At 40.7% G+C, this 13810-nt stretch overlaps 3 protein-coding genes across 4 annotated transcripts; 1 reads left to right on the top strand and 2 right to left on the bottom strand.

The window, feature by feature from the left end:
* Positions 1-2528: 2528 nt before the first annotated feature.
* Positions 2529-5071, bottom strand: LOC130504782 (meiosis-specific protein ASY2-like). Its single transcript, XM_056999405.1, has 4 exons — positions 4402-5071; positions 4119-4292; positions 3467-4032; positions 2529-3374 (listed from the first exon to the last, which is right to left on the bottom strand). The coding sequence occupies exons 1-4, from the start codon at positions 5069-5071 to the stop codon at positions 2529-2531; spliced, it is 2256 nt and encodes a 751-aa protein (XP_056855385.1).
* Positions 5072-5985: 914 nt separating this feature from the next.
* Positions 5986-8710, bottom strand: LOC108847224 (phosphoinositide phospholipase C 1). The gene is made up of 7 exons (XM_018620410.2): positions 8264-8710; positions 7936-8132; positions 7722-7857; positions 7086-7571; positions 6850-7005; positions 6682-6768; positions 5986-6550 (listed from the first exon to the last, which is right to left on the bottom strand). Exons 1-7 carry the CDS (start codon positions 8567-8569, stop codon positions 6251-6253), a joined length of 1668 nt encoding a protein of 555 aa, XP_018475912.2. The 5' UTR covers positions 8570-8710; the 3' UTR covers positions 5986-6250.
* A 3023-nt stretch (positions 8711-11733) lies between these two features.
* On the top strand, positions 11734-13342 carry LOC108844373 (peptidyl-prolyl cis-trans isomerase CYP20-1). 2 transcript variants are annotated; one of them, XM_056999404.1, is made up of 8 exons: positions 11751-11879; positions 11989-12068; positions 12164-12230; positions 12339-12386; positions 12504-12527; positions 12623-12805; positions 12916-12991; positions 13076-13342. In XM_056999404.1, exons 2-8 carry the CDS (start codon positions 12039-12041, stop codon positions 13212-13214), a joined length of 567 nt encoding a protein of 188 aa, XP_056855384.1. In that variant the 5' UTR covers positions 11751-11879; positions 11989-12038; the 3' UTR covers positions 13215-13342. The 2 variants fall into 2 exon arrangements, with proteins under 2 accessions (XP_018473123.1, XP_056855384.1); XM_018617621.2 differs by lacking the exon at positions 11989-12068 and having other exon boundaries at positions 11734-11879.
* Positions 13343-13810: the final 468 nt, after the last annotated feature.

The following is a 13810-nucleotide window of genomic DNA, read 5'->3' as shown; positions in this document are numbered from 1 at the left end:
CCAGGTTTTCACAACATTTTGGTTTCCAAAAACCAGAATATGCAGCGCAAAAAAAGCATACCTCCGGGAACATAATCCAAGTCACGGGATATTCCTCGAAATTCAGACTCCTTAGAGCCTGATCTCGAGAATACCCCCGGGGGCACCAACTCAGACCCAGTCATCTGCAGAGTTAAAAACCAGAGCCGTACAGCTCTCCAAAATTCATCTGGAGGTATTCCTCGGAATTCAGACTCCCTGGAGCCCAATCCTACCAATACCTCCGGGGCACCACGACACCAGGTCCCGAACAGGAACCTCCCTCGTCTCTTCATAACAAAGTTGTAGGAAGAGAGGATTGGAGAATTCCAATCACGCAATACATCCAGGAGGGAAAGACTCCACCCAATAAATGGGAGGCTCGAAAGCTCAAAGCATTAAGCGCGAGATATTGCGTAACTGAATCTGTCCTCCTCAAACGAAGCATTTCCGGACCTTACCTAAAATGCGTCCATGGCCTCGTTGCTATGAGACTCATGAAGGAAATGCACGACGGTTCCTGCGGGAACCACTCTGGAGGAAGAGCTTTAGCCATCAGAATCAAAAGACAAGGATATTTCTGGCCTACCATTATTGCAGATTGTGAGGCCTATTCCTCTTCATGCGACAAATGCCAGAGGCATGCACCGATTATACACCAACCTGCGGAGAAGCTGTCTAACATATCCGCCCCTTACCCATTTATGAGATGGTCCATGGATATCGTGGGGCCACTAGTACCATCAGGAAGTGGAAAGAAGAAGCTACGCTTCCTCTTAGTCTTAACGGACTACTTCACGAAATGGATAGAGGCCGAAGCTTTCCAGCAGGTAACCAGGTTCGAGGTCGAGCAATTTGTATGGAAAGATATCGTATGTAGACACGGCGTCCCGTACGAAATCGTAACTGATAATGGAGGACAATTCATATCCCACGATTTCAAAATATTTTGTGACAAGTGAATATCCGCCTGACCTTCTCATCACCTCGCCGACCTCAAGGTAACGGACAGGCGGAGGCTGCTAATAAATCAGTACTAGCAAACCTCAAGAAACGCCTCGGAACCCAGAAGGAATTCTGGTCAGAGAAGTTACTTGAAGTACTTTGGGCATGTCGGACCACCCCACGAAAAGCTACAGAAGAAACTCCTTTCTCCTTAGCATATGGGATGGAAGCCGTCGTTCCAGCCGAAACCATTGCTGGTAGCCTACGCCGGGAACTCTGTACATCCAATCCCGCAGCTAATGATCAACTCCTAACCGACAGCCTCGATCTAATCGAGGAAAGGCGGGACCGAGCTTTGATTCGCATTCAGAACTATCAGCAAGCAATGGCACGACAGTACAATTCCAAAGTCAGGCTCCGACAGTTCGCTGTTGGAGACCTAGTACTTAGGAAAGTTTTCGAAGGAACCAAAGAACCAAATGCTGGGAAGTTAGGAACCAACTGGGAAGGTCCCTACCAGATCATCCACGTGGTACGACCTGGCGTCTACAAACTCCGAAAGGTGCGAACTGGGGTACCTGAAATCAGATCGTGGAATGCCACGAATCTTAAGAGATATTATCATTAGGTACCTAAAACTCCTGAACTACGTTAGGCTTGATCCCTTGACTGGGTACGTAGGCAACTCCGTCATGAGTGCAGCCCCAACCTCATTTCAACACTTCGTTCACTACAATCAAAGGGGGCATATGTCTGACTAAAGTCACATAGCCCACGCAGCAAACGTATGATCATTATAATACAGCAAGTGTATGATTACTATGATACCATGTATCCAACTATCAATAAAGAAATCATTTTCGATATCTCAATTCTTTAACAAAACAGGTCCCTGCAAACCTGAACCTAAGGTCTTAAAATCCTTAACAATCCTAAAGGTCTTAAAATCCTTCAAAGCAATGTCAGGTCTCGACGAACCTGAACCTAAGGTCTTAAAATCCTTCAGACAATATCAGGTCTCGACGAACCTGGACCTAAGGTCTTAAAATCCTTACCAAATCTCCAAGGTCTTAAAATCCTTGTCAATTCTCCAAGGTCTTAAAATCCTTATAAATCTTCGAGGTCTTAAAATCCTCATCAAATCACAAAGGTCTTAAAATCCTAAGCAAGTCTCAACGGGTCTTGAAATCCCACAAACAAGTTCAGGTTCCCAAGAACCCCCACCTAAGGTGTCCAGATTAAACTTAGGTCCATAAAAATCCTAAGCTAGTCTCGATACTCCAAGAATTCCTCTTAAGGAACTAAAAACGACCAAAGTCTTTCAGACTTATCACAAGATTCGATTATAATCAAGTTGTCATATTTCACGACTAAAACCAAAAACTCAAAATGAAATGAAAACCGAGTTCGAAATTAAACAAGGGTTTAAAAGCCTCCCCAGGCTAACAAAGATTCAAAGTGCAAACAGATAAAGGTTTAAAAGCCTCCTCAGGCTATAAATCTTGAAAGCAAAAGATAAAGAAGCCCATTGGGCATAAGTTTTAAAACATAAAGAGCATCAGCTCTTAACCTTCCTTGGATCCATGATCAGCTTCATCATCCTTATCCTCCTCGATAGGATCACCCTCCTTAACAGGAACCTCTTCTTCAACATCCTGGTCGTCACCTCCCGGGGTCGTCTCAACGGGAACTAAATCAGGAGAGACCGAACCCAAGTTAGAACCATATTCTCCAGAAAACGTCGGATTAAACATATTGATCTCGAAAGTACCTGAGCTCTCGGAGAATTGAGGAATGGGGAGCTTGCTAACTGAGAAATCAGAAACTTGAGCCTTCTCGTATGCAGCACCAGCATCCGGGATCAAAATCATCAAACGATGATACTCCTCCTCAGCATTCTCAATCTCTTTAGACAATAAATCCTTCAGAAGTTCGGTGTTTGCCTGAAGCTCCTGAGCATAGATCAGAGCGTCAGTCTCTTCCTTTTTCTTGACAAACTTCTCCTTCACAGAGGTCAGGATCTTGTTGTAGGCTTCAGCCACCTCCTTCTTACCTTTCCTGACAGCTAGTTTAACTTCAGCCTCTTTGTTCTGTTGACTAACCTGAGACGAGGCGATCAACTCTTGGACCTGGTGCTCAGCTATCCTGCGAGCAGCATCTAACTCTTTGATCTTCCTACTCTTCACCCGAATATCGATGGCCTGACTTTCGATCTTCCCTTGTTGAGTATCAGCCTTCAAACCGAGCCTCCCGACCTCAGCTTCAAGCTCAGAAACTCGAGCACGAGCCAGGTCGAGATCCGTCTTGGTAGTCTTGAACAACTCAGTAGCCTGAGCTAAGTCTCCAGCGCTATGAGCACCATGCACGGTCTCTTCAAACCTCAGCTGAGCCCTGTTGATGGCTCCAGCTAGCTAAAACAAAAAAAAAGAAATATATATATACGTTTTAAACAAAAAAAGTCTTTTGGATTGATAGCGAACCAGGGAGTAACAGGACTACGTACCTGACCCACGTGGTGAGCTATCTCAACGTACTCTTCCTTGTTGGTCATACCATTGATCGAAGGCATGGAGCATCCTACCATCTTCATATGCCTCATGATGGTTGCCAAACCCCAATGATCATCCAATATCGATCCCGGCTTAGAATGGGAGAAGTTCCAACCCACGGTCCCTCCCCGCGAAGACGAGGAGGAGGATCTGGCGGGTCTATCTCCCAAATCGGTCCGAGACCTCTTGTTTCTCGGAGGTTCGACCTCGAGAGGGTCTCTAGCAGCTTGGGGGTTAGCTTCAACTGTCGGAACCTCAGGACGGGGAACAACATCTTGAGCTCTGGGCTCAACTGGGTTAACATCCTTAGCAGGGACAGAGGTCCCGTCATCAAGGACCTCCTTCAATGAGCTGAGGAAGGCACCTCCTTGGGTCTTATCGCTGCCTCGCGAAGCGCTGGCAGCTGCAGCAGGCTTGTTCCTGGAACGGAAAGAAGGCCTCATCTTAGGAGCTTGAGTCTTTTCAGTTTCGGAAGTACTAGCTCCAGTCGAAAGATCTACCACGAAAGGACCTTCAGAAACTAAACAGTTGAAAGCTTGTTAGTTATCTCTGAAAGCAAAATCCAGAAAAAAAAAAAATAAATAATAAGCAAAATCCGAAAATTACCTTCTAAATCTTCAGCAGGAATCGGGTCAGGGAACCTGGCGTTGTACCGATCCGGGAACCTAGCTGATTCAATACGAGAAGAGGCAAAAGATGCCCAGGTATTGGAGCTTTGATTTAGCTTCCGGAAAAGAGCCCTAGACAGCTTCTCAGTAAGCTTAGGAGGATCCTCAGTATCTGCACATGAAATCGAGGGTTCAGTGAATAATACTAATTAGAAACAAAGAAGGCACGATCCTAACAAAGTCCTAACCAGATATATCGGACCAAACAACAGAGAGAGTACGACCCACGGGAACCGTCGTGGGGTCGATCTTGACATAGAAATATTTCTTCCTCCAATCGTCATCACTACCGGAAGACTTGAAAAGACCAAGCCTAGGACGACAAGGAAGATAGTAGGTACCGCTACCACCATCTTTGCTAGAGCTCTCCTTGATCGTGTAAAGGCTCATTAGCTCGGTCAGTCCAACAACGATCCCCTCCTCCTTAGCCCTGGTGATGAAACCATTTATCACCCGGATGGCTGAGGGACAAAGCTGAGAAAGGGCTAGTTGGTAATGATCAAGAAGATCTAACAGGAGATCTGGAAGTGGGAACCGAAGGTGGCATTTCGAGATATACTTCTCGTGAATGCAGAACCAACCTTCCGGGGCGGTTTCAGGAGTTTCGTCGGAGGAACAAACCTTGGCCAACTTCTTTTGGCCATGGGCTTGAACCATGAGGTTAACGACTTCTTGAATCTTTAGTGAGGAAGGCGAGTGAGGGCCCAGAGAGGTACTCCCGCCAAAAACTTCCTTCTTCTTCACCCGCTTGGAGACCCTCCCCGCAATTGAGTCCTTGACTTCCTTCTTGTCTCTTTTCATTTTTTCACCGATTTTTTGCTTAACCTTCATTAAACGCTTCCCGGAGGCAGAGATTCCGGTCTCGCCGGAACCTTCTTTCGGAGGGTCCATTAAAAAGAAAGGTAAGGAGAATCGAAGAGATTGAAAGGGGAAAAGAAGGAATAGGCTAACCAAATCTCTTAGGAACTAAGGATTCTAAGAAATTCGCAGGAGATTAATGGTGAATCGAAGGATGAAGTAAAGTAAAAAAAATGAGAAAAACGTAGTAAAATAAAGGAGTGGAAGAGAAGTTACCTTGGAAACCGAGTGGAGGCGTGGAGAATATGGACAGCGGCAGTTAATGCTAGCTGCTTTATATCTTGTCAAGTCTCGAAAATCGGAGTAAATATTTCAAAACTCCTCTCATCTGAGTCGTTGATTTCATCAGAAGAGATCTCAACCGTTAATTCAAATAAATAATATCTTCGTTGAACGAAGCTAGTAATCATTATCTCAACAGAAAAGATTGAGGTTCAGCGGCTAGGTTAAGCTCCCGAGTAAGAAATCTTATCTCGAAAGCTGGGGGCAACTGTTGGGCCCGAATATGGCCCGGTAGCTGATCATTCAATAATAAAAGAAGACGATGGGCCGTGATAAGCCCATCACGAGTTCTAAATCTAAAAGAGCTAAGTAGAAGCCGAAGGCTCAAAACTAAGGATCCTAACTAAGGAGGTCACGACGAAGAGGAAGCTCACGTCACAACAAGAAGAAGCGCAGGACCCGGTCAAAGGGAAGCTGTTGCAGATTCCACCTCAAGCGGAGAGGATCTCAGAGATCAGTTGCAAACAACCTAAAGAAGTCCAAAGCTATAAAAAGAGAAGGTTGAAGACTAAGAAGAGGATCCGATCCTACTGATATCTTACTCAACATTCATTGAAACGTTCTTATTTGTAATTCTCTTATAGTCTTGATATTCATCAAAGATCATCTTTTGTAACCATTCCATTTCTATTATATCAATACAAATCGAAGTTCATTCATCAAGTTCTTACGGGATTCAGCCCGCGATAATGTTTCCCTATCCTTTTCTAAACATAAAACCTGATCTAAAATCTAGGTGTAAGTTTAACCCCTCACAATCATCTCCTTAAACAAAATACCATTATCAGCTGGTGGAAATCTGAACAAACTAATAAAACAAAAAATACAAATTTAATAATCCTTGTTTATCTTAATCAATTATTGTAGCATCTCTTGCTAGCCTGTTGGCTGTGGCTTAGTGATGAATAACAAACATCATCAACGAAACGACTAACGAGGCTCCAAGACAAACCGCACGAGCAGTCTCGCGTGCTTGAAGACGTCTCCGACATGATCATGTAGCCTGACGGCACGAATTCCAGGCCTGATCTCCGACAAGGGAAGACATGTCTTGCCGGCGAAATCGTTAGGAGTATTCTTGTCGTGGTCTTTGACTGTGATACAGAGAAGAGCTAACTCCGGAACACGCAATGGGAACTCGAATTCTTCATCCCAAACCGGAAACCATTCGTCTGTATCTGTTTCTGTTCTGTAACTTATTGTGTCTAAAGGTATTCCTGCGATTCCGACCTGAAATACAAAATAAAATAAAATAATAGCTGTTAAGGTGACTTGAACAACAAGTAACCTTTTAGGGTTCTTGAAAACTGAAAATATTAGCTATTTTATCAGCTGTTTCATATGAGTGAGTGAACACTTGCCTTTGCGTAGAAATCGGGCGGAGAGTATCGATCAAAATGATCTTGAGAAAAATCCATATTCCATCCTTCTCCATTGTAAATCTTCACCTAATCATATACATACACAGAGCTAAGATGCTTTCTTGTGGCCCAAGAAACGCATGAAAAGGAGACAGACAAAGACAAAACCTTGAGAGTTGTCTTGATCTGGAGATGTCGACTGTAAGGATCAAAATTTTCACCCCGAAGACCATTAGAGAGCAAAACATCAGGCTTTTTCACATAACCACATCCACCATTGGCTTTAAACATTCCTTGCATCATCCACAAGAACTTCCCATGACTCTGCGTTTGTTAAAAAAAAAAACAAGTATAATTGGTATATACTAATCTTTCCTTTCTATTGAAAATCTAAATTATATTACTTGCATATTGAAGGCAACCATTTGAGCACCATGAATCCATCCAACGAGAGGATCATAGTTTGATGAGTCAAAACGTGTAGTCTTGGGAAATATCCTCAGAATATTCCTCTGAGTGAACTTTACTATATCAGGTCCACGGCTTTTAGCCAAAGTTTCTAGCCACTGCTCACTCATGCTTAACCGTATGACTCGGTTAGGATCCCCATTTAAGCAGTTCTTTAGTCCTCCTTTGCGGTTCCCAGCGTGAATCGAGATCAAGTCTCTGTATTCGACCGCCACAGTCTTCTCATCTTCATCTTGAATAAGCTCTTCTGCTTTTAAAGATTCAGCTGTTGTTGCACCTTGAGAGATCTGTGTCTGAAGATACTCTTTTGGTGGCTTTGTTGAGATCAAAATCTTGTTCTTAAGCGCTTCTGGTGAAGGAAAACGCTCTTTATATTCGTCCCTGCATCGAAACAATGCTCCTCCAAAAGTCTTACTCACCATCTACAAACAAACAATTTAGTTATAGCAGGTGAGATGACTTGAAAGACAAGTAAACTGTTAGGGTTCTTGAAAACTGAACGTCTAATGTTTCACCATCAATTTCAAGCTCAGTGAGGTAAACAAGATTCACATGATTTATCAGAACCTTACCTTAGCGACTTTCTTCTGAAGATCTGGCGGCAAATGGTCTTCTAAGGTAAGTACAACAGGATAGTCAGACACCTCAAATGCGTTTTCCTTTACCGCGTTAAGACATTTCTGTAGATCTTCACTACTTGTTAACGTCCTGAGATCAAACAGAAAGACAAATCAAGAAACTGTTATAGACTACTCTAAGGGTTTTAATTAATGGTTAGTATCATACCCGCCATGACGAACTTCAGCTTCGGTTCCGGAAGAGTTAGGCCATAAATCAAGCTCGATGACACGAACTCCTCTTCTCAGAGCCTTCACAATCGGCTCGGTGCTGCTTCTACTGTTGAGTTGATTCCCAGTCAAGTAAGAGTTATGTCCCGTGTACAAGAAGTAGTGTGATAAAGGCTGACTCATATCTTGCCAAACCTAAAAACCGAAACCCCATATAAATATATTCAACTAAGAAAATAAATTATCTCTCAACGTAAATATATATTATCCTAAAGTTTACCACGATGGTCTTATAATTTGTAATAGTCAATGTTAAAAAAACTTACCTCGCCTGAAAGAGGCAATGGAGAGTTGAAATCGCTGAGGAGATAACGGTAGAATTCTTCAAGATGAAGCCCGCGAGGGTGGAAAACGCCGTGATGTTTGAGCATGTTGAAAATATCCTTCACGTAGTTTAAATCAGCGTGTGTTTCCCCTTGCACTTGGATCACGAACCTGAGCATCTCATCTACAGACATCCTGCCGTTTTGGGAGTAATCGTCGAAAAATGTTTTGATTTCTTGAGGTGGATCGCTTGATTTCACTTTGAAGCTTCTCACACAACAAAAACACACTTTGAATGTTACCTTCATTTTTTTGTGTTTCTTGATTTTCTTGCGAGAGTTAACTGGATACAAAAGAAACAGAGAGATGCGCTGTTTCCTAGAAGGAAAGAAAGGAAACTGAGTTTTTATGTGCTTGTGAAACACATGTGTTACTCAAGCACTATAAGATTTCGTTCTCATGTATTACCAAGGAACCTCTTTTATACTATAAAAGAATTATGAATAGTAAAAATAATCTATTAAACTATATTAAAATCTGGACGAGAGAGATGTTCTGTCGGCTGCTGAATTGAAGTTAGTATTTAAAGCCAAACAGAGCCGTTGATCAAAAGTAAAAAAAAAACGTGGTACAGTAGTTGAGCCAATGGCTGAGAAACTGGTGTTATGATCGCACTTCTTAGTCGTCCTCACATATAGAAAGATGAAAACTTTATTTATCATTTGCAGCAAATCATTAAAACAGCTAAGGTGTTATTGGTGAGCATTAAAAGTGGAGACATTGAAGAAATAATATAGGGTAAATAGTGAAAGATAAAGAAAAGTCCAGGGTCTATAAATCACTTATTCTTTGAGTGTAGGTTTGCGCAGAGTGTATGGATTGCAGCTCCACTTATGCCTCACTTCGAAGCTGGCGGACCTATAGATCTAGAGACTATTTGGACAAATCTATGCGCTCGGATTAACCTTCCTCCTAGCGGAGTAACGCAAACTAGCCTCGCTCCTTGGATAATATGGCAGATTTGGCTCGCTAGGAACAACACCATCTTCAACGATAGATGGCTATCAACAGAAGACATTGTAACTCGAGCGGTTGCAGCAGCTAGAGAATGGGAAGCTTGCCAGATGAAGCAGCAGAAGAGCCCACGAGTGACCAGAAACTACCCACCGCTACCGGAGCGCTGCACACTAGTTCGATCAGATGCAGCATGGAAAGCAGATTGTCTAACAGCGGGACTCGGCTGGACAATCACCGACAACAACAGAACCCGACTCTTCTCGACAACAACACCTTTTGTTGTGTCTCCCTTGATAGCAGAAGGACTAGCCCTCCATGAAGCCGTGTGGACTTGCAGACAGCTAGGCTACACGAACGCCTGTTTCGAAACAGACTCTTCACAACTCATCCAAGCAGTAACCACTGGCTCTATTGCTTCGGAGCTTTATGGCATCATTGCCGACATTCTATCGCTGACTGAGTTTTTTGAATCCATCTCCTTTCGTTGGATCTCTAGAGAGAAAAACAAGGAGGCTGATGGATTAGCAAAACAGAGTTTGGTAGATGTGAGAGCTTTAAATTGTATCACCTAACTCTTGTTTGAAGGTTTTAATAGATGTGTTTCAAAAAAAAAAAAAAAAAGTCCAGGGTATGTTTTTCTACTTCACATTTTATGAAGAAAAAAAAAAGAAAAATATTATATTCTTTGTTGAAATACTAGTAACCAATATAAAGATAATTTTTATTAAACTGCTGTACTACTTTTTTTTTTGCTAAACACTGTTGTGTCATCAATAAGAGTATATGTTTATCTTGCTCAAAACTTTTATTAAACTGCTGTACTACTTATATTTGTCAAAATCAACCAGACCCCGTGAAAGATAAAGAAAAGTCCAGGGTATATTTTCTACTTCACATTTTATTATACTCTTTGTTAAATAGTAGTAACCAATATAAAAGATAATTTTATTTAAATGTTGTCGTAGAACTTGTTGAAATAAGAGTATCTGTTTTTCTTGCTCAAAAATTTCTTATGTTTTGTGAAAATCAATAGACCCCTAAAGGCATGCACATTAGAAAGTACTGTATTTCCATAAGTCTTTTAAATATAAATTATTTAAAAGTAATTTAAAGAACGTAACAGGATGAGAACGAATTTCTCCCAAAAAGTCAGATTTTTCTGGGAAAACTTGTTACATTTGTCATTTTAATTAGTGAATATTTGTAGTTATTAAAATAGATTTTGAGAAATTTGATACAGTTTTTACCAGTACTGTATTTACTGTCATAGAAAACATTTATATTTGTTTCATACTTTTCGATTTATTATCAACACTGTTGAAGATGTGACACTAGTTCACACACAACGATTGGAAAGTTTCGAAAGCGTGTTTCTACATGCTGTTTCAGGATACCTCATTCTAGCTGCAACGACCACCTCATTAGTTTTTTTCTTTATTTTTTGAATAATCAAAAAGGTTTTGATAAAATATATTACATGCTTAGAAAAAATTAAGTGCTTAACAACATTATGGGTCTATAATTTATTCCAAATATTATCTAGGAGTGTACTAACATTATTAAACATCAATTTGTACCATATTTTGTATAAAAACAGTTAGTACCAGGTCTAACCAATATGGGATCTATTTCCTTCGGTTCTTGCATTTGTTTGTGTGTTGTTCTCCATTATTGTATGTCGAAGAATCTGTTGCCTTTTTCTTCTTCTCCATCCTAGTTGGCTTGTTAGTCCTTGGAATCGTGTTCTCCTGAAAAGTCCTTACTCGTTTTGATGCAAATTTCGTATACACATTTGATTGATCTCAGGCAAAATCTGATGTAGCCTTTCTCATGATTCTCAAACTAAAGAACTAATATACATGTCTCATGGCATTCAAAATATTGCAATTTTTTATTAAAAATCATTTCTAAATTTTTGTGGTCCATTAAATCTGTGAGGATCGGCCATGTACACATTCCATACAGCTTTGGTGCTAAACACATGGACAAACCTTTGTTTCATGTAATTATGTTTATGACCACTGAGCATGTCAAAATTTATTACATGGTCAGTAGTTTTCTAAGAAAACTTTTCTTCTTTTTTTTTTTAAAGAAGAGAAAAAAATGGAAATGAGTATTTTATTATGTCCACACTAGATTTAGTTTGACTAAGTTGCGTTAACAAAGCTAAATATGGGAACAGAATCAGGTTCGAACATGAGTATGTTGGTAATCAAAGTAGTCAAAAAAATAGTAGTAGAATTTTATTTAGATGTGCTCAACTTACCCAGTCCACTAATTATCGAAAGGCCCAAAGTATTGGAATGTGCCGCCATTACATTGAACAAGCCAGGTAGGTAGTAGATAAATGGGCTGTTAAAAAAAAAAATAGCCCAGTATTCCAAAAAGATCTATGGCTCAAATCTTACACATGGCGGAATATGATTGGAGATCGACGTGTTCTTTGTTATGGCACAAGTGGAAATAAAAATGCAAAAAAGGCTGACAGAAAAATAGAGAGAAACAGTTTGAGGGTGCGAGAGAGAGAGATCAGAGATGGCGAGGTCAGTGAAACTGCTTCTATGGAGTCTTCTTCTTCTGGGAACCCTAATCTCTATTCAGGTACATTTATGAGCCTCCTTATCCGATCGATTGAAGCAAATATGTTGTATACAGAGAGGGATCTCTGTTTATGTCTTAATGGTAAAAATCTATAATTGGTTTAAACTAGCGACGCAAGAGATTCAGGAAGTGGAATAACATATTTTGTGTCACATCAAGATGGGATTGGATTCAAACATCATTGGATTTGTAATATTTGCAGAGAGCTTCTTAGTTACTGCATGAAAGTGTCACAAATGTATATTATGTAAAAAATGAGGCTGATTGATTTGTGGATGTTTCAGGCCAAAAAGAAGGAAAAGATCACACACAAGGTTTATTTCGATGTCGAAATTAATGGCAAAGAAGCCGGTAATCACCTTATTTTTGATGATGCATCTTGGTGTAGTGGTGCACTTACTACTTGTGCTGCTTTTATGTTAAAAAGACTTCATCTTTTATGGGTTTTTTTTGGTACAGGTCGTATTGTCATGGGTCTATTTGGCAAGACAGTCCCTAAAACTGCAGGTACCCCTTTAAAACCTTCTTGTACCATTGACTCTTGTTTGCGAGCTTCTTAGCTCTGAGTGAGAAACATTCATAAAAGTATTTAACTTTCTGTTTTTTTTTTTTTGGTTTCTGCAGAGAATTTCCGAGCTTTGTGCACAGGTAAGAGAACAAGATATTGTTCTTATCCTAATGTAAATTCGAGTAATCTATACCTTGGAATGAAAGCTTAGCATAAACTGGGGGTATTATCACAGGGGAGAAAGGAATGGGAAAGAAAGGGAAGGCTCTACATTACAAGGGGAGTTCCTTCCATAGGATCATACCAAGCTTTATGCTCCAGGGAGGCGACTTCACTGATGGTAATGGTATGGGAGGTGAATCTATTTATGGTGAGAAGTTTGCTGATGAGAACTTCAAACTCAAGCATACTGGTCCAGGTTGGTGCCTGCTTCTTCGCTATTCTCTCTATTCACAACGTCAAAGTAACTCAAAGGTATCACTAAGTGAGGTAGGTTTTTAAATAACCTGATCTATCTTGTTCCCACAGGGTATCTATCAATGGCAAACGCCGGTGAAGACACCAACGGATCACAGTTTTTCATCACAACAGTTACAACAAGCTGGTGAGTACACATAATCCAGCGGGATTTCAAGATATGTTTTTTGTTCATTTTGATAATGAGAAAGCTCGGGGACTTGTGTAACAGGTTGGACGGGAGGCACGTAGTGTTCGGGAAGGTAGTTACAGGAATGGACGTGGTGTACAAAATCGAAGCTGAGGGTACTCAGAGTGGAACTCCTAAGAGTAAAGTTGTGATTGTTGACAGTGGTGAGCTTCCTCTGTAACTCTCAACTTCTCATGAAGTTTTCTCCATCTGATCATCCATTGCTGTGAGCTTAGTGATTTGAAGACTTTTGTTTTTCAAACGACTATGTTTAGCCACTTAATAAAGATTCAACCATTCTGCTTTTTATTTCTTCTCTCTGCTTATAACTCAAAATCTAAATTACAATGAGATATGTATGTCCCTGCCAGATGCACAAATGAACACAGGAGTTGTGTTCTTAGCTATTATCGTCATATCCTTTATAGTCAGTGTTTCTACAAAGTAAGAAGTTAATGAAAATATATGTATTGTCTTGTGTCAGCCAAAGTGTTTCATAACTCTTAGTCTTAGATAGTGTGATTAGTGAAAACAGAAAACAGATACTTGAGAAAGCGCTTAAAAATTTGCTTTACACACAGCTAGGATGAGATATCTAGACAGGAAGATCATTTTAAGATCTAGAGATAAAACCTGAGCTTAACTTTAGTTTTTAACTTAACCAGAGTCACTCTCTGTGTCTAAGAAACTGAACTCTCTACTAGATCCCTCAAGCTTGATCAGTAATGTCCCTCTGTTCTTTTCACAATACTCAACGCCTTCTCTTTCTAGCAGCTT

Source organism: Raphanus sativus, unplaced genomic scaffold (genome assembly GCF_000801105.2).
Source record: "Raphanus sativus cultivar WK10039 unplaced genomic scaffold, ASM80110v3 Scaffold1798, whole genome shotgun sequence".
Lineage (NCBI taxonomy): Eukaryota > Viridiplantae > Streptophyta > Magnoliopsida > Brassicales > Brassicaceae > Raphanus > Raphanus sativus.
Note: the sequence above shows the minus strand (reverse complement) of the source record. Positions and strands in the feature narration are given on the sequence as shown.

Coding starts and splice junctions, on each gene's coding strand:
- LOC108844373 (XM_018617621.2), top strand. CDS start 11,814: ATGGCGAGGTCAGTGAAACTGCTTCTATGGAGTCTTCTTCTTCTGGGA. Junction 12,528..12,622: donor TTTCCGAGCTTTGTGCACAG/GTAAGAGAACAA, acceptor GTATTATCACAG/GGGAGAAAGGAATGGGAAAG. Junction 12,992..13,075: donor ACAACAGTTACAACAAGCTG/GTGAGTACACAT, acceptor CTTGTGTAACAG/GTTGGACGGGAGGCACGTAG.
- LOC108847224 (XM_018620410.2), bottom strand. CDS start 8,569: ATGAAGGTAACATTCAAAGTGTGTTTTTGTTGTGTGAGAAGCTTCAAA. Junction 7,858..7,935: donor GCTGAAGTTCGTCATGGCGG/GTATGATACTAA, acceptor GTTTGATCTCAG/GACGTTAACAAGTAGTGAAG. Junction 6,551..6,681: donor CGCCCGATTTCTACGCAAAG/GCAAGTGTTCAC, acceptor TTTGTATTTCAG/GTCGGAATCGCAGGAATACC.
- LOC130504782 (XM_056999405.1), bottom strand. CDS start 5,071: ATGGACCCTCCGAAAGAAGGTTCCGGCGAGACCGGAATCTCTGCCTCC. Junction 4,033..4,118: donor TCCTGCTGAAGATTTAGAAG/GTAATTTTCGGA, acceptor TCAACTGTTTAG/TTTCTGAAGGTCCTTTCGTG. Junction 3,375..3,466: donor TAGCTCACCACGTGGGTCAG/GTACGTAGTCCT, acceptor TTTTTGTTTTAG/CTAGCTGGAGCCATCAACAG.